This window comes from Eutrigla gurnardus (assembly GCF_963514095.1).
Source record: "Eutrigla gurnardus genome assembly, chromosome: 13".
Lineage (NCBI taxonomy): Eukaryota > Metazoa > Chordata > Actinopteri > Perciformes > Triglidae > Eutrigla > Eutrigla gurnardus.
In genome coordinates this window covers 17,204,540-17,231,103 of record NC_139936.1, presented here as the reverse complement: position 1 = coordinate 17,231,103, position 26,564 = coordinate 17,204,540, and the positions used below count along the sequence as shown (strand labels likewise).

The 26,564-nt window shown below is 40.9% G+C and overlaps 3 protein-coding genes and 1 pseudogene across 4 annotated transcripts; 1 reads left to right on the top strand and 3 right to left on the bottom strand.

Moving 5' to 3' along the window:
- Nucleotides 1-7,070: 7,070 nt before the first annotated feature.
- ptrh1 (peptidyl-tRNA hydrolase 1 homolog) lies at nt 7,071-10,873 on the bottom strand. The gene is made up of 5 exons (XM_084025877.1): nt 10,214-10,873; nt 8,770-8,989; nt 8,383-8,482; nt 8,196-8,241; nt 7,071-8,071 (listed from the first exon to the last, which is right to left on the bottom strand). Exons 1-5 carry the CDS (start codon nt 10,406-10,408, stop codon nt 7,799-7,801), a joined length of 834 nt encoding a protein of 277 aa, XP_083882003.1. The 5' UTR covers nt 10,409-10,873; the 3' UTR covers nt 7,071-7,798.
- An 812-nt stretch (nt 10,874-11,685) lies between these two features.
- Nucleotides 11,686-13,327, bottom strand: LOC311023725 (natterin-3 pseudogene; annotated as a pseudogene). Its single transcript has 2 exons — nt 13,237-13,327; nt 11,686-12,777 (listed from the first exon to the last, which is right to left on the bottom strand). The product of its transcript is annotated as a natterin-3 pseudogene (transcript).
- Nucleotides 13,328-16,779: 3,452 nt separating this feature from the next.
- Nucleotides 16,780-19,023, bottom strand: LOC311023244 (natterin-3-like; the record flags this gene model as incomplete). The annotated part of the gene is made up of 3 exons (XM_084024949.1): nt 18,883-19,023; nt 18,065-18,158; nt 16,780-17,867 (listed from the first exon to the last, which is right to left on the bottom strand). Exons 1-3 carry the CDS (start codon nt 18,934-18,936, stop codon nt 16,780-16,782), a joined length of 1,236 nt encoding a protein of 411 aa, XP_083881075.1. The 5' UTR covers nt 18,937-19,023.
- A 5,372-nt stretch (nt 19,024-24,395) lies between these two features.
- LOC311023724 (natterin-4-like) lies at nt 24,396-25,415 on the top strand (the record flags this gene model as incomplete). The annotated part of the gene is made up of 1 exon (XM_084025714.1): nt 24,396-25,415. One exon carries the CDS (start codon nt 24,396-24,398, stop codon nt 25,413-25,415), a length of 1,020 nt encoding a protein of 339 aa, XP_083881840.1.
- Nucleotides 25,416-26,564: the final 1,149 nt, after the last annotated feature.

Below are 26,564 nucleotides of genomic sequence, written 5' to 3'. Positions count from 1 at the left end.
GGTAACGCAACGAAAACGATGATAGTGTGCGAAAAAAATAAATGACGAATCGAAGAAGAAGAAAAAAAGAAGAAGAAGCTGATTGTATCCTGTGAAACGGGAGCAGAAGTGCAGGAGCGTCCAGCAACAGATGTCCAGGCACAATTCTCGGGTTTGGATTTGAAATTTAACAAGAATTGCGTTTGGACAATCAGCTGCTCGAGCTCAAAAACGAAATGGGAACCAACCTTTTAAAAAAGCAGACATGGGAAGAACAGACTTTAAGATTTAGGGTTTGTTTTCAGGCCTTAGAAGAGTGGTTGTTGTCGTCCTCCATCACGATTCAGCCTGAAGTCTCTGCGTTCACACTCAAGCAGCGACTAAACATCAGCCACGTTATCCAATTACAGACGCTAATTAGACGCTCTCCAATTGATCAGGAATCCCCCCCCCCCCCCCCCCCCCCCAAAAAAAAAAAAACAGCAGCCGCTGCAGCTTCCGTTCATAAACATCACACAGACAATAACTTTGAGAAGAAGAAGACAAGAAGAATCCCAGGAATCAAATCAGTTTTTGCCCAAAACTCCTCTCCGCCATATCTGCACCTGTTAAGACGCATCTCTCTCCTCTATATCCTCACTTCCATCCTTCCTTCCTTCCTCCCACCTCCAAAAAAAAAGAGGATGCAACTACCATCTAATGCTCCGATCAGCAGCACAAACCTGCAAAGAAAAGAGGGAAAAAAGAAAAGAGATGCGCTGCAGGTTGCAGGTTGCATCCTCCGCGTGTAGGTCCGGGAGAGGGACTGGAAGCAGGAGAAAGAGCCTGCTGATGGAGGGAGGGAGGAAGGGAGGCTGGATGCTTCCTGCCCAGATGGTCGCAGGAAGGACGGGGTGCGAGCGGACGGCGAGCCGCACGTCACAACCACCACCAGCACCACCGACCGCCGGTTCCTTCTGTCGCTCCCGGTCTCTTCCACCTCCTCCTCCTCCCTCTCTGGCCGATTTGCGGGGCTTTTTCTGGGGCTCCTCCAACAATAAGCCCCGGTGCGTCCGTGTCACCGAGAGAGAGCTCGGGAGTGGGGCCGGTCCGCTCTTGGTACTGAGATTTGAATAAACACACACATTCACACACACCGCGGGAGGGGGTGATAAATGGCCATTGTGCCTGGAGAAGAAGAAGAAGTAATGAATCTGCACTGAGGGAGAGAGAGAGAGAGAGAGAGAGAGAGAGAGAGAGAGAGAGAGAGAGAGAGAGAGAGAGCAAACTCCTTAAAGACACAACGGTCTCATTTCTCTCTCTCTTTCGCTTTTTCTCAATTTCCAATTACAATCAAACCCCTGTAACTCCCCACAGAACAGATGACGTTTCCCTGCTGCTGTTAGACAGTTGGAGCTCACAGAGGTTTCCCTCACTGACACGTGATGGTAAAAAACACAATAACAACAAACAAAACTCCTACTAACGAAATTCATGAAGAAAAAAACAAAAAAACAAATTGAAATTATTCTGCATCACAAGGAGCAAAAAAGTATTAGCCTACATTGATATTTTTTTTTAACAAGATCTATTCAGGCTACTTGTTGCTTAAAGTTGAGCTGAAATAAAAATGGTATTATTAATCATTTTAGATCACATCCACACTTGTTCTACGATTTAACAATATATGCTGAAAACAAACAAACATTTCTTCATGTTTAAATATTAAAATCCAATATATACTGTATATATATAATCACAATCTAAAATGATCACAATCTAAAAAGAACATATTTCGTTTTGGGATCTTTCAATCAAAACAAATATAAATGTTATATAATACGTAATATAATAAGTTGTAAATAAAAATGTGAACATCTTAATCATTTCCACGATGACTGGGCAAACTTTGCCAAATAAATGAAATGAAAAACATGTATTCATGGAGCATGTTACAAATGAAATTAGAATGTACAGCAAACACGTTTTTCTCATGAGGATGGCTGGCTAGCTAGCTAGGTATAGCTAATTAGTTAGCTAGATAGCAAGGTAGATAGGTAACTAGTTGGCAAGGTAGCTAGTTGGCTAGGTGGCTAGGTAGCTAGGTATCTTGTCCTTCTCCATAGCGGTGGGAGTTTGGCCGGAAGGGCCGCTGTTCTACAGCCTGCTGCTTGGCTCATTTTCTATAACCAGTGTAGCATTAAAGAATGTCAGAATTAGCAAGCTAGCTAACTAGCAACGGTCTGCTAGTTAACTAGCGAGCTAGCTAGCTAGATGACAGAATTAAATGTGACAAGTAGCTTCTGCCGTTCCCCTTTTCCATGTTTTGACATGATGAACGACAGGTTAGGGCTCCCACATCCATGGCATCGTTGTGGGATTCAACCGGCCCCGGTGATGAGTGATGGCGAGCTCCTCAAGTAGACCAGATGATGCAGGAAAGAATAGTGGACAAAAACAACTAATGTTACGTTAATGGGATTATGATTGGCTGCATGTAATCTGGAATATTTGTGGAATACTCATTTTCATTAGCCATGTAAACAGATTAGTAGGAATATTGTCTTTTTAGGACAAAAACAGGAATATTTGGTGCATGAAAATATTGTGTTGTGAAATTATTGTATCTATAGGCTTCTAAGCATCGCAGGCTGAGAATCCAGCATGTGAATCTTTGAGCACCCCTTGTGAGTCACTCTGTGTAAAACCATCAGCTTAAAGCTGAACGTTAACAGTTAGACAAGGGTTTAAAGGATAAATTACCCAGCAGGCTTTGCCTTCGGGGGGAACAGTGGACCCTTCCTTCCCCCCTCATCAGACAGTGGATTCCCTCTGCCTGGTTGGCTGCGGACGGTGAGGTAACATTTCCGTTGCTGGGAACATCTTTGCACGTTGGATGCTCATTTGCCTCTTAAAGGGCCCCGCTGCTGCCTTTTCATGGCCTTGTGAGAATAATTTAGTGCGGGAGGCCCGAGATCACTGGAGATTATGGCTATGAAAGGGGAAAAGGACGCGTTATTAATGCTCGCTCATCGGAAAGAGACGAACGAGAAAAAGGATCCCCCAACGGGTCTGGATTCACTGTAAGACACGGCTCTGCTATGGGAAACAGGACGTGTTCAGTCTGTTCTATAGGAACACAGACGCCTCATGAGATAGAAAATATTCCAGCTGCTCAGTTTTAGGATAATAGATATAAATACATAAGGGACTGTTGGCATAATATAGTAAAAAAAAACAAAAAAAGCAAAGCAGCTCATTTTCATTATGGGTGAAAACCTCCAAAAGTGCTGAATCCTTCCCCATAATAGTCCCCCCCACATAATAACTGATGAGTGTAACTCTAGATTGCATGGAACCAGTAATTGAGGGTCCTTTCTTCGGAGTATGTTGCCAGATCTTACACATTGAGCCTTTAAGCCCTAACTGAGATAAACTGGTGGAAGTTGTCCAAAGAGAAGAAGGTCTGAAGAGACTGCAGATGTGACTTCCTGTTAGGAATTGGGGCGGATTTCAGACATCATCAAGCATTCTCCTCACTGGTTCTATTGGAGCTGCTGGGAATCTAAGAAAATAAACAACGACGAGGACCACATGATGCCGACTTTGAGGAAGCCGACTGAAATCTTTCAGTTGACGGAGGAGGTGGTGATACTTGAGAGGGTTAAATGACTCTGACACTGCTGGTGCCCGGACCCCAGTTTGGTGACCAGAGCATCTGCAGTGACCAACGCTTCAAACTCCTCACACAGATTTACATTATATGGTGTTATGTACATCAGAAGCACCGCTGCTGGGACCTCTCCTTCCATGCTACGTAGCCAAGATGGGGACGACAAGTGACCAGTGTTCCTCACTCAACTTTTTGACATGTACACCATTGAGTTGCGCCTACGGTATAGTTATGAAAATACAACGCAACAGGACATTGATAGAGGCAGAGCACTTCCTCTCCTTCTGTTTTTAACTTTCACAATAAAAGCCTGAGGCATATACTGTAATATTCGCAGGCACGTATTTTGCATTTTCACATTGTTTGCTGGTGGCACCTCTGTGTGTGTAAAGGCCTGAAGTGAAATCTTTGGGAGATAGAATTGATCGACTGGCAAACAAATTGTATACATAATTATTGATATTTGAATAAAAACCATGAAGGCCAACCTCATGGTGGCGTGAGAGAAAGAAGCCAGGATCATCAAAGTCAGTGGGGACCATGAATATGTCGACCACATTTCATAGCAGACCATCTGACACATGTTGAGATATTTCAACCAAAGAGTTGGACGAACAGACCGGCATCACCATTCCTGGAGCCAGCGTGGCCGACATGTAAAGATTAGAGCTTTTAGAGTGTAAATGTGTGCACGATCCTCTAGCACTTCTTAATTAGCCTCAGTGGAGTCAGCGGACTTGTTTTGTGCTTCTGCAGAGTTAGCACATCTGAGGGAAGACCCCCCACCAGGACTCTGTTAGCCCGGCTACGCCTGACCGTGGAGCATGGGGGAAGGTTGGGGTCCCATTATTGAATACATTTAGGGATCTCTTCTAAAGACCCAGGTGTCCAGCCCTACTGCTGACCTCTGACCCCTGGAGAAGAAAAGTTATTGAAGCTATTGGTGAAGCTAGCTGACCGGCGAAGAGGGGCTGGGAAAGTGGCCTGATGGAGGCGAAGGGTGGCTCAACGGGGTCACAGCAGAGGGGGTTAGGAGGGTGAGGGGTGTTCAGAGTGTGTGTGTGTGTGTGTGTGTGTGTGTGGTGGGGGGTGTCATAGAGTGAAGAAGTTTCCTTTGAGCCCCCCCTCCTCCTCATGTCCACAAGTGTGTCCCTGCAGCCATTGTGACTCTGAGCTACAGCAGGACAGAAGGCCTCAAACAAACCGGGTCTAAACAATGTTTGGCCCCTTTTGTTTCTCGCCTGCCTTTCTTCTTCAGCCCTCCATCGCAATCTACTGGCCTCCTTTGTATTGATTTCCCTCATTCAGCAGCTCGTCAGCCTCTTTCCGCTGTTTTATATGCTCTTTTCTGGCTCTTTTTCATCCACCGCCTCCCCCTGCCCGAAACACCTCCCTCCTCCGGCATTCTCTGCAGTGTGAGAACGCAGTGCGCCTCTTGACTGGATGCAACTCATTAAAGACACCTAATTGATGAAGAGTGTAATTAGTGTGACAATCGGGAAGGGGAAATCAATATGTTTTTAGCCAAAAGAGCCACAATCAAGGAGGACAAGATGGAAGAGGGCCGCTTGTGAGGAGAACCGTATGTTCGGACTCCCGGTTCACTTTTAGATACAAAAGACGAGCTTTAAGAAAAGAGCTATTTGTTTTCTTGACTCTCAACTTGCTAGAACAGCATCACTTGAGAGTCTATTAACTTAAAATGCCACCACGCATCAGACCTCTGTTGTTTTGGTCATCTTCCGTTATACAACACCACTCATACAAACTCATCACATCATTTGTTTTTAGTCATTAATAACGTATGGTTTCGGCTGGGAGATGTGGCCAAAATCTTCTATCCTGATAAAGATCATTATATATCATGATAACTATATGTATCATGATATCGCATGTTATTCAAGGTAATTCAACATATACATACTCTATATGAAATAGCTACCTGGTAAATACTTATAATTATAACCAATAAGTATGTTTCAAAAGTGGAAAAGCACTTCAAAGAGAGAAAATAAAATATCAGGGTAAAAAACAATCAAATTTGCAGGCAACTCAGATATAATCAGGCTATGCTTTCGGATAAAAGTCTGTTTTTAGAAGAAACTTGAACTCCTGATGGAAAAAAATGTCAAATAACTTAAAGGTTTATAGAGGATTAAAACAAGAGCCTTCACAGTAATCTATGAAACCTTAAACATAATCCTAAAACACACAGGGGGCCAATGTGCAGATCTGTAGTTATTTCAAGGATTTTTGATTAAGACGAAAGAAGAGACTTGCTGCGAGAAGATAAAAGCACGTAGAATAGTTTCTCAGGTGGTAGAAACATGATTGGACAAGCTTTGTGATGTTGTTTCTTAAAACATTATTGTTGAAAAGGAACAGGTTGGGACAGGTGACCAATAGATGGCAGTATTTGTTCTGTGATATTCTAAGGCCCAAAAAGAAATATTTCTGTTGTATTTCTGCTGATTCTGAAGAGTGGCGCCAACTCTAAAAATGCCTTAAACCTGCATTCCCTCTACCAGCCATCAGGGGTGATTCCTCTGGTTGCAAAAAGAAGTCAGATTGCATGGAAGTCTGTGAGACAAAGACCCTACTACTCACTGGATTTATTATCTCAGTAAACATTGTAAACATGAGTTTATGGTCTCGATCTCTAGTTTCACATCTTCTTCAATACAGCATGATGTTAATTCAATACAATTATGCAATATGATGATTATATATAGTCGTTTGTTTTAAGATTGAGCTGGAGACAATTCAAAGATATCCAGTGTTTTATGTCAGACAGACAGTAGAGAACTGAGGTCAGTGGGTTTAACATGGACAACGTGGTAACCTATCAGGTACTGCTTGTTTGTGTATTTGACAACTGAAAAGGAGCAGAGTTGTTTTTTTTTGGTGGGGGGGGGATTTTATTGCAAAAACCAAGCAAAAAAATATATATAGGTCTAGCATAGCCTGGCTGTTATAACCAGGCTGAAAGCTATACGTAATAAACAGACATTTTTATCTCTCAAATTATCCAAAAACAACCAAACAAACATGATCTAAGCATGCGTGGATGTGTGAAAATGTCTGAAACAAAACAGCAGCAGCAGAGGAGCAGAGAGAAGGAGGTCCATGCTCCGTTGGTGACCTTTTATACCTGGCAGCAGACCAGGTTCAGGTGCGGCTCATCAGCAGTTAGGAGTCCTGAGAGAGAGGGGAGGGGAAGAAGGACCCCTACTGGACTGGAGGAGCCAGTTATATGAATAAAAAACAGCACATGAATGCTATTTTACAGCACAGGTGGCCGACATTAATGCTCATTATCATTACATGAGCATCTGCATGTCCGGTGTACTGATTATTATCTCATTGTTATAATGAAGCAGTGAGGAAGAGTCAATACAGCATCATGATATTTTATGTGGAAATATTGTATCTACACATGGAGGGCACAGAAGTATTGGTCTTTATTATTCAAAATCTTAATATTGCAAACCCTACAAATTTAGTTGATTAATGTCTTAACCCTTTTAGATCAGTCTTATTCACTTATCTTAATAAAAAATCCATTTCCTCATACTTTTAACTCAAAATTAAATGTTTTTTGTTCCTTTAAAACAAAATATGAAGCGTGCTTACACTAGCTAGTACCAACCAATAATATCATGACATTACTCACCACTAATATGCAAAGATTTGTTCACATATGGATGGCATATTATTTCCTGCATTTGTATACATTTTTATAAATAGAACAAATAACAAATCATCATTAAATCAGCTTTTTTTTTATTATTAAAAGTAATACCATGTACACCTCCAGCAAGGCTGTACAGTCCTCTTCATTTATTATATAATACGGAATAAATGTGGCGACGTCTTTAGTCTCTATGAGCTTAAAAAATATGTAGTGATGATGTACCCTTCATGTACAGTATCAGAAAATCAGACAAAAAAAATGTCAGATATCCTCAATAGATTCTTAGCTCCACAGAATCTGCCACATTGTTCCTGGAACCTGTTTGCAGGTTTGTGAGGTAGCGGTGTCAACCAACAACCAGACACATAGGAGTGAAACAAAACCTCCCTAATCGTGATCAATGCTCAGAATAGTTGCTTTTCAAGGAAGTTGCTGCATCCATTCGTTTAGAGTCACACCAAGAAGAATCGGACTCAGTGAGGATCCTCTCTCTGTGAAGGAGAGGCTGAGTGCTCTGGCCCCTCTCTCTTCTGTGCTGCTTGTCTGCCACCTGCTGGTGAGGAGGGGCACTGGGTGTCCTGCTGGGTGTCTTGCTGGGAGAGCTGGGAGAGGAGGAGGTCCACGCTCTGGACCAGAACAGAGTCTAGAACCTTCTTCTCCTCTGAGGAAAACCTGCCCAGGACGTGGCGATCCACGGGCGTTTTCCCCGCCGGCCGGCCGATCCCAACCCGAAGTCTGGGCATCACCTGCAGGAGAGACGGCAGATCACATGATCTACCTCCTGTACTTTTTATAGCTGTACTATGAACTGGATGTATTTTTACTATTAATGTGTACACTGTATGCATATATTATGTTTGTGTCACTCACATCGGTCTGAAGACAGTCTACACAGGAGCGGACTCCGTTATGGCCCCTGTGAACAAGATCAACATGGGATCAAACTTCATTTTACATTCTTGCAAATGCTGTTTTTTTTATTTTGCTTTGCAGACCTTCAAACTGGAGCAGGGAAAAGTATAAAGTCACAGCCGACCTGAGATCACAAGAAACCCACCTGGCACTTCCTCCATGTTTGATGACGATTTTGCCGAGAGGTTTGTCCAACTCGTCGTGGACCAGCACAATGTCTTCAGGCCTGATGCCATATTTACCAGCTAGAGGAACAAACAGCAGCTTTTTACCTCATCTGTAATAAACATCCAAATATTAACTGTCCAGTAATATGTTCATTGATAACAATGACCAACTTCTTGATGGAGAAAAGACAATATCAGTCCGAAGTCATTACATTTCTCTCCTGAATATAAATAGTGTGTTTGTTGTTGTTTTTAATAAAAGTAAATCAAAATAAACATATATAAACCTTACATATTGCCTAACACAAAAACAAACACACACACACACACACACACACACACACACACACCGACGGTGACCTCACCTGCTTTGGCCACTGACACTCCATTGACGTTCATCAGCAGCCTTGGACGGAGCAGCACCACATGTGTTTGCTGTAGCTCTGACACGATGACCTCACCAGACACCTGCTTGTCGCCACGCCAACGGTCAGCCACACCGAGGCGGGCGGCGAGCGCGCCGACCACCGCCATGCCAACGCTGTGTCTGGTCCCCTCCATCCCCGGGTTACCCAGTCCCACCACCTTTAACACACACAGACACGCACACACACGCACACACACACACACACACACACACACACACACACACACACACACACACACACACACACACACACACACACACACACACACACACACACACACACAGAGAGAGAGAGAGAGAGAGAGAGAGAGAGAGAGAGAGAGAGAGAGAGAGAGAGAGATGACTTTCACATGCATATTAAGGTATTGCTTATGATTTGGACTATCACACATTAAATGAAATGGTTGGTGATATTCTACGTTTCAACAGAGCCTCATGGCAGTTCATGAAATACAAATGATACTTCTAATTAAAATGCATTCCTTTGAAAAACATGCTTAGTGACATGAAAAAAATTGGAAGATTTGTGTATTCAAATTTAAAAACTGACAGCCTCTAAGGCTTAAAGCTATTTTATTACATTATATTATTATTCTATATTCCTGAGTTTCAAATGCACTTTGAAATTGGTTGAAGTGTATGAATTGTGCTATAGAAATAAATGTGCCTTTATGCTGTGGATGCTGACATAATGACCAAAAACACGTGTGCAGCCGCTGCCCTGTACTGATGGTACTGATGCAGCAGCAGCATCTGTTAGCAGAAATACTATAGACTCCATTGTATTGGACTCTATGACTGCTGACACACTGCAAACATTGTCTCTTAACACCAAGCATTTATTTTTGCTTGAACAGGACTCAGTGAAAAAGATAACACAGTAGACGATAAAAAAAGAAATAAAAAAAAAGAAATACCAAATGTTTGTCCTCATGGTGCCACAATGTAAATTAAATTATTATCTTGGCTGCTTTGTGTTTTCTCAGTCTTCCTCTATTTTCGTAGTTAAGCTTATCCGACAAACTGACACTATCAATTGACAAATTGCCACTAAACATTACACCAGTGGTCCAGTAAACAGAGAGAGCTCGATTCAAAATCCCCTCAATCTAAGGGAGCCTACGGGTTACAGTGTTCATTTCATATATTGCACAGAATGCAGCACTTCATTTTAATAAAATGTACGCCGAATTAAGAAGTGACTCAGACTGATCCAGAACATGTATTCAAACCTATATTATGGGATGGTTACATTGTCAAATTAGGAAAATAGCACTACATCGTCGGATTTTTGAACGATGTTTGGCAGGATTTATAAATCCAGTGAGATCAACTGGCGATCATAGGTTGAGTAAATGTAAGGTAGTAGGCTAAACACTTACCAGCCTTCGTCGGCCTTGTGTGTGTATCTCTGCTTCAACACCCATCGTCGGTGTCAACGTCTCACTCAGCAAAACTCGGTTTATGACTCTTGTTAAAAGTCGTCGCATTGTGACAAAGTTCAACAGCTTCTTAAAGAAGAGTGACAAATAAAGACAAAATCTACCTAAAACCGTGACTTGTTTCAATCGGCCCATAAAAAGACCGTCAGCTCCGGTCCTGAATTCAGATTTCGGGCGTTTTTTCCAAGATGAATATGGCGTTTCTTGTCAGAATTGCTGTTTGCTTATGATGTAAATACACCGGTTTTTCCAATGGGGTTCAATACATCTGAACTCTTAGTATTTCGCTATATTCAACTGCATTTGTCTTTGATTTATTAACTCGGCTATATCAGAAACTCCTCGGAGAACAGCAGATCTACTTTATAACCTTGTATTTATAATTATTACTACAGGAAGGGTAACTTTAACCGGTATTCTTCACGTTAGCTCGCTAAGGTTAGCTTACTATACATTGTCGGGTAACTGAAGACAGCATACCACCAACATGCACACTTAGGCTAGCATACAAACATAACATTTACATTGAGAACTGTATGCATTTTAAAGCTATTCTCAGGTCTCATGTGTGGGTACATTAGCTTGTCGTCCTGTCATGCCCCTCACAACAGTCAATGAGAGTGTTGGAAAGAAAGACAACAAGAGTCCACAGGCTTTTCTACCTGTCAGGCTACACCACCACCTAGCGTTATGATTGAGAATTACACTTTAACTCATAACAACAAAACCAAGATTTTTTTAAAGTTTATTTTGCATTATTATTGCAGTATTCTGCAATATATATATAAATAAATTATTACATCTAATAATTAAATCTTGAACTAAATAAATGAGGCAATATGTATGCATAAGCAAATGTAAAGCAAATTTAAATAAAAATACACATCTAAATAATTTCAGGGGACTTTTATTTCATAATGCCACATTTATTCATTAAATGAGAACTTTATTTCATAATTCCACATTTATTTATTTAATGGGACTTTAAATGTCAAATGTATTTATTTATTTAATTCAGAGGACTTTTATTCCATAATGCCACATTCAATTATTTTATGGGACTTTTATATCATAATGCCACATCCGGGTCTACAGTAGCTCAGAATGGATAAATGAAACATTGGCACTAGATACAAAGATTTATACTTGTTGTCCATGTATGGATACAATATTGCTAGGCAAAATATCGCAATTCTATGCTTTATCATTTCCCCCCTCCCCTACTGGACAAACAGTAAATTAAATAACAAATCAGAAAATGACTTACAAAGGGCAAGTTGGTGACAGAAACTGTCACAGTAAATAAAATACCCCAGTTCAAGAAACAAACAAAAAATAAGAAATGCCTAGAAATTCTGGATTGCATTTTATTTGGCTGTTTTATTCAACTTTTTACATTTGACAGACTGATCCTTAGTCTTGAGTTTGGGAGCAGGGAACAGCGTCAGTCACCGGCTGACATCTCTCCACCACAGCGCTGATCTCGCCGACGGTCACGCCGTCGTAGATGCCCGTGATGTAGGTCCAGTGGGTGTCTCCGTTGTGGTTGGTCCTGCTCAGCCTGCCGGTGAAGGGGATGTCGGCCGTCATCTTCCTCCCGTCCATCCTCACGGCGCAGGAGTGGTTGGGTGGAACAAGCATCTCCACGGAGATAGAGTGACTGATGGACTCCACCGTGCTGGTTCCCTCCGAGAAGGTCACCGTCTGCTCCTTGGTGAAATCCACTGTCCCTGGGCCCAGGATGGGCACTTTGGCCTTCATGGTGGAGACAGAACCATTGTGGGTCTCTCTGCCAATGTCCCAGGTCTTCTCCACCGAACTGGTCTTCTCCAGTCTCACCGTCTTCTGCACAGCTCTACACTCCAGATTGGTGACCCTAGCGAGCTGCAGGGCCTCCGGAGGATGGTGGAACAGCTCCATCTGGTCGATGCCATACTCCACATGAGAGATGTGCTGCCTGTAGCTATCTCTGTTGATAGCGAGGACCTGGTAGCTCTTGTACCAGTACTCGTCACCCTCCCAGGGGAGGAAGAAGGCCTCATGCTGGGTTACTACTTTGCCAAGACCGTACTTGTTTTTGCCCACATAGATGTCGGAGTCGGGGCAGGTTTTCACGGCGTAACTCGGGACCGAGCCATATGAATCTTCAACCCACTCCAGGAACTCAAAGTGGTCCACGTTGACCAGCACTTCAAACTTGGAGGACGCATACTCTTTGTCGCTGTACGGGTACTGGCAGAAGCTCCCTTTGCTGGGAGAGTAGAAGCCGGCCTCGCAGTTGACTTTGCACACATAGTCGGTGCGTTCGGCATAGCCATTGAAAACGGCGACGGCGCCATTCGGGAGGTGGCCGCTCCACGTCACCCACTTGAGGTTGATGTGTTCGCCAAAGATGGGGAAGGAGTGTGAGGTTGTCTCAGCATCTGGGAGCTCTCTGATTTGAGGAGGTTGAATGACTTCCCGGGAAGGGACAACATCCTCCAACATTGGGTTGAGCCACGGCTCTGTAAAGAAAATAAGAAACTGGTTTCGATATTAAACATATTACATAGTGTACATTGACTCAGAACATTTAGAAAATACAGGATCAATTGTAGATACCACATCTTGCTCTCTGTGTGTTTCTTAATGTCAAGGAAGGATCCTCTGAGAATGCTGCATCACCAAAGGACCGTTCCAACCTCCAGGATCCTGCAAATACTAGTCCTTCTTTCACAGGACTTTAAAGGATGCAAACTGTAGAACTATGTGACTATACATTTAGTTATTTCACCTCAGCAGTCAACACAATCTGTTTATGGACACATTATGCAAGGAATCGCTGAATCTTTACTAATATTGGACCTACAAGTCATGAGTTATGTAACGCTTTGGTGCTGAGGAATGAGTTGCTGATTGGTGATGCTTGACATTGAGAAACCCTCTATGTGAGTGAGTGTGTGTCCAGTCCAGATGGGACTCACTGCTGGGTTGTTCTTGCCCGTCCTGCAGCTGGGAGACGTAGAGCATCGGGTCAGTCAGCAGCGCCGGGCTGCAGAGCTGCAGCGCTGCCATGACAACAACAACACACCACCTCATCTGGACATGCAGAGAAAAACACAACCGGCATGTCAGCATCGCCGGGAATTTAGAATGAAACAAACAAACAAAAAAAGCAGCCATTTTGAAATGTAAATGCAGGGTGAACACGGGCGTAATTGAGAAAATGAATTATGGTCCCAATCTATTTAGTGTTCACAGTCATTCCAGTGAGCTTGCATGCACAAAACCAGATCCTGCAGCTAAATGGAACAGGGCCATCATTTAATTTATTAATTACTCCTGTGTCTCAGCAACAAGACAGGTAGGTAGGTTAGACAGGTAGGTAGAGACGTAGACAGGTAAGTAGGCAGTTCATAGACAGTAGACATTGATCACAGATGTTAAATACCATCATAACATTTGATTGATCTTTTTAATAGCAGATGAAAAACACATTACTTTATGTCAAATCATCTGCATTGACACTGAGAGGAATCCTCCAATTTTGTCCAACATTTGGACTGGAAATATAACGATCATCTTAGATAACAAAATATAAAAAAAGAATAACATACAACTGTATTAAACTTAGATGCACATTGTGTATTAAATGTCAAAAAAGGACAAATTGTATCCCTAAGTGTAAATGAATAAAAAGCAGCCAGATAAACAAGGCGGCAGGATTCTTAACAGTATGCCTCTGCATGTATTATTACTTTCAGAGCAGCATTAATAAATACATTTTTTATTCCTGGATACATTTTCTAGAGTAAAAAAGCAGGAACAAAAATGTCACAACAAGCAGGTTCTCAATGTGCCCTTGTTTTTTTGATCAGTTTATTGTTGATTCAAGTTCATGCAGGGAAATAATCAGACAGTGAAATGTTGTCAATTAGCACAGAGAAGCAGATTTTACCTCTCAAGTTCCTCCTGCAGTGACCCTTCCTGCAGCATGTGCTGAGTTTTAAAACCTGCCTGCAGACTTATTACCTGCAATAAACAGAGAGAGAGAGAGAGAGAGAAAGAGACAGAGAGAGAGAGCTTGCCTGATGACCCGACGTTTAAGGCGTTCAAGGTCAGACCCAGTTCAATCAGTGGACGAAGTGTCTGAGAGCTGGTCGAGTTCTCTAAAAGCCCAGGAAAGGTGCTTCATTTCCAAGCGTCCTTGGGTTTCATTAAAGGCGCTTTTTAAATTTAAGTTATTGTTATTATTATTATTATTGTTATTGTTATTATTATGTTTCAATTTCAAAGTAACTTTTTTACAAAACCATGGTGTTTTCTTTTTTTTTTTCAACAAACCAAACCAAGTAGTTTTGTTGTCCAAACCTCTATGTAGTTTTGTAACTTATTTTGTTTTGTTTTGTTCGTAAACCGCTGTTTCAAACTGTTTCAAACTGTTTCAAAATGTTTAAAACTGAGACTGTTCAGGTGATCCACAAAAATATATGTTTACCTGGAACGCAATTGAGAGTGTAGTTTAGTTGTATGGGAACGTAATTTAGTAGGAGAGAGCTGCGTTGCTTTGTGTTTAGGTTTTAATTCAAACTATTTTTCTTGTGATAGATGGGCATCTTATTTTCCTGCAGAACACGTTGCAGACTGTAATAAAACTATTCAGGTTGATAATGATAATGGGATTACTTTATTGATCCTTACTTAGTGAACAGCACTTCTTCCCCCTCCCGCTGCTGTAAATTCACTCTTTTGCCTGGATTTGACGTCCCATATCTACCGGCCGATAGAGGAGTGCATGATGTCCAAAGTGCTGCTGCTCTCTTTCTATGTTGATGACAAGATACTGTAAGTTTAGATAAGCTCAGGCCAGGAACACAGTGATCAGATCCTCTGTAATAGCGGGTCATTGATTAAGAAGGCCCTTGTTACGTAACGTCGCCGGCTGCCAAGACTCAACCAGAGGAGAAGCCGATCATTGTTCCGCACGCACAGCGCTATCGTTCAGAATCGCTGATGTCACGGCCATCTGTGTGCGTCCTTGAGACAGAGAGTTATTATCAATTTATTTATTTAGATGTGAATGAGGACTCTGTGCAAAGAAAGGCTAAGTAAAGGTCACTGACATTGACAAAACTGCAGTGTCACAGCCTTCAGCTGCTTCTGCATTCAGTAAAGTTTTAGAGAAGTTGTCATTCACACATACAGATAATGCTTTATTTCATGCTAATCAGACTGAGTGTTTTATTTAGATGTGATGAGCAATGATGTTATTTTCTCTTATTTTCACCCAATGGAAGCTAATTGAATGAAAAACAAAGCAGGTGTTTCATTGAAATAATTATGAATGTTGAAATCTTGTGTGTTTCTCTCAAATTAAGTGCAACGGTACAAATAATGGTAGTGTGGCTCAGCGTTGCTGGTCTTAGACACAGAGCTTTGAGGTAAATGCTAATATCAGCCTGCTAACAATGGTAATACTAGCATACTGATATTGTAGCAGTTAGCCTATTAGAGCAGCAAAGTCCCGTCCCTTCCTGTGTGGACCGTCCATCCATTCATCCATCGTCTACCGCTTTATCCTGTATTCAGAATTGCGGGGTGGCTGGAGCCGATCCCAGCTGACATCGGGCAAAGGCAGGGTTCACCCTGGACAGGTCGCCAGTCTATCACAGGGCTGACATGTAGAGACAGACAACCATTCACGCTCACATTCACACCTACGGGCAATTTGGAGTCATCAATGAACCTATCCCCATCCTGCATAGCTCCTGTGTCAACCATGGGACCTTATTCCAGAATAAATATGTACAGTCGTCAACAGAGAAAGTAAAATAAGTTTGCTACTTAGCTAGCTAGCAAGCCAAGCTTACGGCCATGTTGCTGACGTACACTGTGTGAGATGAGGGATGCAGTTTCACACGAAACTAAATGAAAATAAGACAAACCTGTGATCTACTTTCTCAACTTGAAATGGTATCTTATAAATCGACAAACATCATATGTGTGATTCATGCTACAATTCAAAATGATCAAAACATGATTTGCCTCTAACCGTCAACTACCATATTTACTTATTCCAAAATAATGTCCCATGGTGAACACAGGAAAGGGCGGGTGTGTCATTGGTGTCTGATAGAAAATAAGTCCACCAAATTATGTGTCTCATACCATATTGCTATTTTCAAAGCTACTGTAGCTGTCATATTTGTTGATGCTTTTATCATACAGAAGTGGGCGGGGTTTCATCTCAGTCCCTTGCAATGAGACTCAGACCTGGGGGTGAAATAACATTTGATTCCCTTTTTAATTGTCATTTTCAATGTAAATACAATAGAGGTTAAGAAAAAGTTAAAGTGTCGTGTGATTTTATTTTTAAAATGCATTTTCAACATTTTCTTTTAGACACCAGCTGAGACAAAACATGACATATGAGTATGACATTATTTTTTATTGTAACACATCATTGGCTTCCAATATTACCAGATGTTTAAAAAATGGTTTGTTTTGGTAGGTTTTCCATCAGTCTTTCAGGGGCATGGCAGGGCGTCAGGTACAGGTTCACAGCGGTCCACTACAGCCCGGACTTCTCCGATCTGGACTCCGTCGTATGTCCCAGAGATGGACGTCCACTGGGTCTCCCCGTTGCGGTAGGTGCGACTGAGGCGAGCGGTGTAGGGGATGTCAGCTTTGATCTTGCGTCCCTCCATGCGGACTCTGCAGGAGTGGTTTGGCAGGATGGAGAGCTCCACTGACACGGTGTGGCTGAGCGACTCCACCCTGGTGGTTCCCCTGGAGAACTGCAGCGTCTTTTCGCTGCTCAGCTCAATTCCCCCGGAGCCAATGAGGGGGATTTTAGCTGTGATGCTGCCAGTGATACCCAGCATGGTGGCTCGGCCAATATTCCAGGTGGTCTCCACCTCGGTGGTCTTGGAGATGGTGACTGTCTTCTGCACTGTCTGGCAATCGTTGTTGGTGACCCCTGAGATTCGCATGGTCTCGGGTGGATACTGGAAGAGGGCGACTTCATCAATGGCGTACGTGACGTCAGTGATGTGCTGGGTGTAGGCATCCCTGTTGATGGTCAAGACCTGGTAACTCTTGTACCAATACTCATCGCCTTCCCAAGGCAGGAAGAATGCTTCAAACTGAGGAACAACCTTCCCGAGACCATATTTGTTCTTCCCAACGTAGATGCCAACACCTGGGCAGGACCTGACTGAGAATTGGGGAACTGAACCATAGGAACCTTCCTTCCACTCCAGGAACTCAAAGTTGTCTTTGTTGGCCAGGATTTCAAACTCGGAGGCATAGTACTCACTGTCTCCATAGGGGTAGCGGCAGTAGGGTCCCAGGTAGGGGTTGTAGAATCCGGCCTCACACTTGTACTTGCAGACATAGTCGGTACGCTCGGTGTAACCGTTATAGATTGAAACAGCTCCGTTGGGCACAGAGCCTGTCCAGGTCAGCCATTCGAGGTTAACATTGTCACCAAAAATAAAGGAGGAAGGTAAATCTTGCTGCTGCTCCAGGTCAGCAGGAGTCAGAGGACCGGACACCTCTTTGTTACCAGTCGATTCAGGCACCTGATCCTCCAGCTCTGGGTTCAGTAACGAAGCTGTGTAAAAGACACAAACAGAAAGGTTACACGTTTGACCACACAAGCACTTTTGATCAAATTATATTATAATGAAAAAGTCATAAAATTCTCTGAGCCATAGCCAGATGACTCAAGAGTCTGGACATCTACTTAAGAATCAATTTAGCCTGCCTAGTCAGTTATACTTTTCTTGTCACAACAATGTGAAATATTGCCTTTTCTGTGCAGTGAGCTCTTCTTCACGATGTCCTGCAGACTGGCTGAGGACAGAGCCAGCAGGGTCAGCAGCAACAACATCGACAGCTTCATCTAGAGGTCAAACACAAATGTGAAAGTTTGAGTTTAAGAGAATCCAAACAACTCTTTGATTTTATACAGAAAAGGGATCAGAATTTTAGGTGGATGTTGATGTTTTATTCATAATAATTTCATCCTCATTTTGATCATTACATGGATAGAAAATAACTTTATTATTTTTTAATAATAAAACACATGCAGATATATTTGATGAAGGTAATTCTTTACTTGAAACTAATTTGCAAAATAAAATTGAAAACATAAATTAATGTAACAATCGTACCATAATCAATCAATACTTAATAATTGTTGATCATGATTAGGTCTGACTGACTGAAGGTGAAAAGAGACTGAACAGCACTCACCCTTATAGTCGCTCCCCACGGAGTCTACACAGCCAGTCACCTCCAGGTTTATATGTACTGGTTTATGGCTGAACCATAAAGCAGACTGCACTTTCACTCCATCTGACATTGACCAGTAATAAACAAACTGGCGCAGTGAGTTTTCTAACAGCTGTCAGTGTCTTTCTCAGACTAAGATATGATTTAAAAAGTTCTACTTTTCATCTCTGTTTGTTTGTCTGTCCCTTTTTCTGCAAAGTACATTTAAAGTGGAGCTGAAATATAATTTCCACTTCCATACCGTGACCTATTTCCCAGTGCAACAGGATAGTTAGGTGGGACGAAATGTTGTGAGGAAATTGATTTGATGGTTGAAAAGATTTGTTCATGACCTTCTCTAGCTTAGATCGATTGATACTGTTTTCCCTACAGGAACACATGAGCATTCTTCTCCAGGTTTAGTTTTATGTTATGGCTTGACATCTGTTAATAGATACAGTGAGGCTCCACCTGATTGTCAGACGGGAGATTGAAAAGAATAGCGGGGTGTCATCTGCAAAGCATTGAAAGGAAAAATCTGCATTTATGGGAAAATGTTTCTGTAGTCAAGAATTCTTTCAAATTTAAAAGAAAGCTGCAACAACAAATTGAAGAATTGTCATACATTTGTGTGGAGTGTTTAAAATGTCTAGGACAAAAATATGTGAAAAACATAACTACCTTTTTTTTTTTATTAAATTAATGTTCCATACTTCATTATAAACAACAGAACTTTGGAAACTGATAGTACTGAAGGTTTAGAGGAGATGAATTATCACCTGCTGTAGCCACCTTCTTTATGTAATACAATGCACAAGTCCAAGACAAGGAATACATTTAACAAAGATGAAAAATCAATACAAATCACAAAGGTGGAGATAAAGTTTCAAGTTTAATACATAATATGTTAAATGATAACACTATATGGAAAAATAAGAAAAAAAAGATTGAAAATAATAATAAAAAAATCAAATGTAATATCTAAGAGATAAAAGTGATGTGGAGGAGTCTATTTGCATGTTTCTTTATAACAACCTTGCTTTTGTCTTAACGTTGATCTCATGACCCATTATAAAACATGTGCAGGATAAGATTCAGGATTATTAACAAGTAAAGAAAAACATACTGATAAGGCAGTAACTTATCAGTTAACTCTGTCCTTTAATTATCATGCATCAATGACCTTCAATGAATGAAGTATTTGTCACGTCATCAATCTGCACGATCACCTCCAGCGAAACAAGCTCTTTACATCGACCCAAAGCTAAAACAGGAACAAAACCGCGGGGTATTGACCGAAGTGCCTCTTGACTTGAATTTAAAAAGATGACTATAGAAGGTGTAAAATAGTATCAACACGAGCTGAGTTTCAACCAGTAGGGACACTTGCTATGTATATTTATAACACAATGTATGTAGAATTAAAATACTTTGCACTGAAATGGCAGGATTTGGATCGCTACTAAACACCCAGATAGATTCATTTTCAGCGGCTTAAGTTAGTCTGGTATTGTTATTATTTCCACATTCTAATGGACGTGTGTGCATAAATTTTGGTTATGCAATGTTTAATAAATGTGATGCTGCTTGACTAGCTGTGTTAGATGACGATCTGGGGACCCACATGCCAGCTTCACTGTGACGGGAACAACTAGTGATCTTTCACTGCCACCTGATGGTTATCTTAGATATTTCAGCTCAGGGAATTTTTAAGATGGTGATTCCTCTATTTAAACTTCCTTGATGGACTATTTATTCTGCTGAAGAAGTACCAACCAAGAATTAACCAAGTTTATTGCCACAGAATATTTTTTTTATTTCGTAATCCACGTTTGGCTTTTTGTAGCAGCCAAAGAAAATCAGGATAACTTTTCATAAAATGTATATTACAATTAATAAAATGTATCATTATTAGTTTTATTATTGATAGCAGATAGTACTGATAGACAAGAAACAAGGGCAAAATCAAATAAAAGATTTACAGTTTTATTGGCACTGCTTGCAAGATTGCAGATCGTGTGACAGGAAACAGGAAACACACACACAAGGACACACACACACACACACACACACACACACACACACACACACACACACACACACACACACACACACACACACACACGGTGGACAGGGAAGAAAGATTACATGATACAATAGGCCAACGCATCCCCAAGCATATAATTGTAAATAAATGGGTGGGATTAGGGCTGTCAGGCGATTAAAAAAATGTATCTAATTAATTACAGGATTTGTAATTAATTAATCTAATTAATCGCATTTTAATCTCATATCTGCTAAAGGTACCCAAATAAAGAATTCAAATTCTAAGACATTACAAAATTGTATTGCATGACTAATCAATTGAATACACTAAGAAGAGAAGATTTGAAATCCACATTTTTATTATTGAAGTGTGTTTCATAAATGAAATTTAAAAGAAAATGGCCAAGGACATCCCAGCAAACCAATTATCAAACCCAAAAGAGGATCTGGGGTTACAGTATCAACTCCTCAAATCAAAAACTCACCCCAAGCTAACGTTAGAGGATCTGACAACAGACAACTTTAAGTAACTAACCGTGGAACTTGTACCGACGTGTTTAGCGTTTAAATGATAAGTCAAGCTGGAGCAGCTTCGGTGATAGGAGAATTCTTTTTTACAAAAGCTACAAATCACCGCATTCTTGTTGATAGTCCCGTCTTCGTTCTTTTTTATAAATAAACTTGTCATTCAAAGGCCCTCGCAACGATGTGCTCGCCTCACTCCCGACGCAGTTGTGACGTGACGAACACGTCTGGACAAGTTCCTCGGTGCTAGTGCTACCTTGACGTGCCACTGCCAAGTAGCCTACGGGTCATTCAATGGGCCAAATTTAAAATGCTCGCGCATTGAATTGCCACTCAGACCCTCAGAATTAATTGCGTTAATTTTTATAACGCGTTAATTTGCAGTTTAATTAATTAATCTAATTAACGCGTTAAACTGACAGCCCTAGGTGGGATATAAACAGGAGTGTAGCTGCTGATCCATTATGCCGCTACACTCCAGTCATTACAATTACTGTCTGCCACAAATGTATATAGCTTGATTTCAGATTTATTAATGTTTCATTTTTTCCCATTATACTTCCACAATTATCCCACAAATGTATTGAGTGTAATATCAATACATCCCATGTGTAAATCATGGTACAAAATTGAATCAATTTGTCTCTCACTGTTGATGACTGTTCATATTTTGAAATACGGTCCCATGGGGAACCAGGAAGGGACCTCTCTATAGCCTCAGCAGACATCCACCTCATGAAAGCCAGTTAGAATAAGAAAAAAAGAAGCTCAAAGGCAGATTCGACCCACCTGTTGAGAAAAGTTGAAGTGGCTCCAACACTGAATGATCTGACTACCTAAGGTGGTGTCCAGTGTTTAGTTGCTTATAATGTGTTTGATATGGCTTAATCCCATGTTTATTCAACCTGGCTGGGCTTTTTTTTTTAATCAAAGAAAGAAGGCAACATTTTTTATCATTATCTTTTATATATTTTGGTTCCACAATGTACAGAACGTATTTAGATTTGAAGTTAATAATTCAATCAATCAATAAAGCAGTCACTGGAGATCAGATAACATACACACAAACAATGTGCAATGTTACAGACTACAGTTGTGCAACATGGCAGCTCTCCTGCAAAGACAGATGTACAGTTGGGCTCATATGTTTACATACCCTGGCAGAATTTGTGAAATATTGGCCATTTGTTGGAAAAATATGGCTGATGATGAATTTTCTTTAAATTTTATTTAGGGATAGTGGTCATGTGAAGCCATTTATTATCACATATTTGTGTGTGACCTTTTTAAATCGTAGTGATAACTGAAATCACCCAAATGACCCTGATATATAGTTTACACATTTAAATGTCTATTAATGGTAAGTTTCCATACCTGTGACTTGTTCAATTGTAATAAGAGTCTGTGTATAAATAGTCAATTCGTTTTTGGCTCTTGAGAGACCCCTGCACATTTCATCCAGGGCTGCACTGACTTTGCTGGATGCGGAGCCATGGGGAAAGCAAAAGAAGCATTAACGGACCTGCGAGAAAAGGTAGTTGAACTTTATCAATCAGAAGAAGGATATAAAAAGATATCCAAAGATTTAAAAATGCCTATCAGTAGTGTTTAAACTCTGAAAAAGAAGTAAATCAGCAGGTAGACTTGTTCCACTTTAAATTGTAAAGGCAGATTTGACACACCTGTTGATAAAAGAGGTGGGTTAAGCACTGATTGATCTGCCTATCAAAGGTGGTTTCCATTCTATATTTATTTCTGTTACTTCCTCTAATTTATTTGATAAGGCTATTTTTTTAATCAGAGGAAAAGCAGTTAGCACTGCTGGAAGAAGATTTTCATTGACATCGACTGCTTCTATAACTGTTATGCATTTGATAATACATAACTTGGAAAACATATTCTGGACTCTCTGAAAGGAACAGGGAATTATATAAATGTATATATATATATATATATACTGTATATATACAGTATTTATATTGTTGGGAGCCTTGTGTCTATGAAACAATTCATGGATGCAGATGGAATTGTTTCTGAACATTGAGATGGGGGGTCTTCTGTTTGCGAACTCGAGATTCCATTGTGATTGGTCAACTGCAGTTGCTTCGTTGAGCAGACCAACATGGAATCTACCTCTTTCTCCACGGACCTCGACCTGATCTCCTCTTTCTACTGAGACGTTGACCTCCTGTTCTTTCTCCTGGGATTCCGCCCGGACAAGCGGTCTCCCCACCTCCCTCTTTCTCGTGGGATTTGGACCTGAACACAACTGCTCGCCTATTAGTGAAAGCGTACACTGTCTTTCAACCCCACAGCTGCAGATATTTTACAGTGTATTATTGCCAAATCCTTGTTAACGCATAAACAACATATTCCTTTTTATTTTTTGATTTCTTCTTGTTTTATTATCGATTATGGATGACCAAACTAAGAGGAAGAACCAGTTATTGTTAAAAAAATCGAGTCTACCAAGGCAGATTGAATTTCTTTTCATTCTGTATATATCCATCTTGAGACGTCTACTCTAACATCTCTGGACCGTTCATTGTTTACTGTTCAACATAAGAGCCAAGACAAAGTGAAAGTGTGTTTGCTCAGTGACTCAGCCTCAAAGCACCAACAGTATATAAACCTAACGGCGACCAGAGGTGCATCAAGTGATGGGCATGGTGAGTACTCTTTTTTATTGCGTTTTTACCTCAACTGTTAAATTACAAACACAATTTAAAAATATCTCTCTCAGTAGATCAGACATATACATTATTATTTATTTATTATTGTTGTAAATACTTTGCTTATTTGAAAAAACAGATTCACCGTGTACAAACAGTTGGGACTCTTGGTGCTTTGGTTTAATGCTGCTGTTGTGATTCTGTCCTTCACTTCGTTTCCAGATGAAGATGTCAGTGTTGCTGCTGTTGGTCCTGCCGGCTCTGTCTCTGACCAGTCCTCTGGGCAGCAACACAGAGCAGGGAAATGGTAAACACAAACTCTAGCTCTATATATTTTGGGGGAATGGCAAATTTACAAGATTATGAAGTCATACATTGAGATAAACAAAGATATGTAAAGGCAAGTCAAATTTATGAAAAAAAGCTCACATGTTTACAAGATTATGAGGTGAAAAATTCATAAAAAATAACCCTGATTTTCTCTGAGATTAAAGATGCATGATAAGTAGTTCTATTACTCTTATTAAGACAGCACCACAAATAGGAATAGCAATGCATTTTGTGCAAAAATGGAATTATGGAAATAAATGAAATGCATTTTCACACTAACAGATGGACCTCGTATGAATGTTGCTGAGCACAGGCAGAAGAGGCAGCTTCAGTCCTTCTCCGAAGTGTCTGGCGATGGCTTTAACCTGGAATGGGTGACCTGGACCAACTCTCTCCCAAACGATGCCGTTTCAATTAACAATGAGTATGTTGATCGCATTGATTATGTCTGCAAATACATGTGCGAACCTGGCTTTTATACCCCTAGCAAAGGTCCTTATTGCCAATATCCCAATGCAACAGAAGTACATTTTGGTTTCCCGTTTGAGATCCTGGTGAACAAAAACAACGTTGATCTCCTGGAGTGGAAGGAGGATTCGTCCGGTTCAGTGCCCAAGAATGCAGTCAGAAGCTGCCCCAATGGGGATAATTACGTAGGGAAGGACTCATATGGACTTGGGAAGGTTTCTACTAGTAAGAAGCATTTCTATCTGCCATGGAAGAGTACTGTATATCAGTACAGCTCCTACCAGGTCCTAACCATCAATGAGAATGTAATCAGCCAGGAGGTCTTTGATGTCAGGTACAACATTAATGGGTCTTCAATCTTCCATCTTCCTCCAGAGACGGTGCGGCAAACATCCATCAGTAACTACGAATGCCGCCCTGTGGTGAAAACAAATTCCCTCTCAAAAATGAATAAGGTGGAGCACTTGTGGGACCTAAAATTTTCTGTGCAAGTTGGTGTTCAAATGACATTTAAGGCCGGTATCCCCTTGATCTTCTCCGACGGTATTAGTTTCAGCACCGAGGTGACGTTCCAGTACTCCAAGGGAAAGACAGTGACAGAGGCCATCACCGATTCTGTTTCTGTGGAGATCTCAGCCCCGCCAAACCAGTCCTGCATGGTTAATATGGTGCAGTATAAGTTCAAAGTTGATATCCCCTTTACAGCACGCCTCAGACGCACATACGGTAACGGGGATATCCAGACCATACCTATCACTGGGACATATGAGAGTGTTCAGGTTGGAGAAATCCGGGCCGTGGCGGACCGATGTGCACCTCTAATCAACTCCAAGTCTTGCACATGAATAAAGTAGCAAATTTGCAAGTTTATAATGATTTATGCCAGCTAACTTCCGATGAATGTCACATTTATTTTTCTAATTAATACATCACATGTGTGACAACGCCTTTTTAAGCTATGGTGATGATGGCTGTTAATGCTTATTGTTGTTTTTTTTTATATGGGCCAAATTGTCATCTTAGATGCTAACGGTAGCTTTTACTTGTTGTCATTGCAACGGCAAAGTAGTTAATTAGGTTACAACGTTACCATCAATTAAAAGTAATCAGTTACGTTACAGCGTTACCTGTGAATAAAAGTAACGAGTTAGAGTTCTTATGCGTTACCAAAAATTAAAAGCCGTTCACATGTGTGACAACACCTTGTTAAGCTATGGTGATGATGGCTGTTAATGCTTATTGTTGTTTTTTTTTTATATGAGCCAAATTGTCATCTTATGGGTGTTTATTGATCGGGTGGTTGGACTTAGATGCTAACGGTAGCTTTTACTTGTTGTCATAGCAACGGCAAACATCCGTGCAAGCAACGTGTTTACTTCCTCTATGACCTCAATAATAAAGTAAAGTTCTTCATAATTCTTTTGTGGAAAATAATGAAATTTGGTGACTCATTATCTTCAATTTTTATGATCGCACTTCCAGATGTTGTTTAGCCCTAGACACTAGACTGAAGATACTCAGTAACCTGCTACATTTACATTTAGGGCATTTAGCCGACACTATTGTCCAAAGCGACTTACAATAAGTACATTTGTCGTAAGAAAGAAACCACAACCAGTGTTGGGTATAGTTACTTTGGAAAGTAGTTAATTAGGTTACAACGTTACCATCAATTAAAAGTAATCAGTTACGTTACAGCATTACCTGTGAATAAAAGTAACGCGTTAGAGTACTCATGCGTTACCAAAAATTAAAAGCCGTTTGCAGCGCCTCGCACATGCTGCAACTTAACTGACACACACACAGCCTCCTTTAAATGCACCGAGAAGTTGTGACAATGATGAATAACGTCAGTCATCCAAACAAATTAACTCTGCAGGATAACAATAAAGACAGTTAGCACTATGCCAAATAGCGCTTTATTGATTCATATTTTTTTTTGATCACACAACATATTAATCAAAATTGAAAAGGCCTAAATTCACTTTACCATC

Excerpts from the sequence above, each read along its gene's own strand:
- ptrh1 (XM_084025877.1), bottom strand. The coding sequence starts at position 10,408 with ATGGGCCGATTGAAACAAGTCACGGTTTTAGGTAGATTTTGTCTTTAT. Across the intron at positions 8,990-10,213 it reads CACAAGGCCGACGAAGGCTG|GTGGTGGGACTGGGTAACCC; the intron begins GTAAGTGTTTAG and ends TGTGTGTTAAAG. Across the intron at positions 8,483-8,769 it reads AGTGTCAGTGGCCAAAGCAG|CTGGTAAATATGGCATCAGG; the intron begins GTGAGGTCACCG and ends TTGTTCCTCTAG.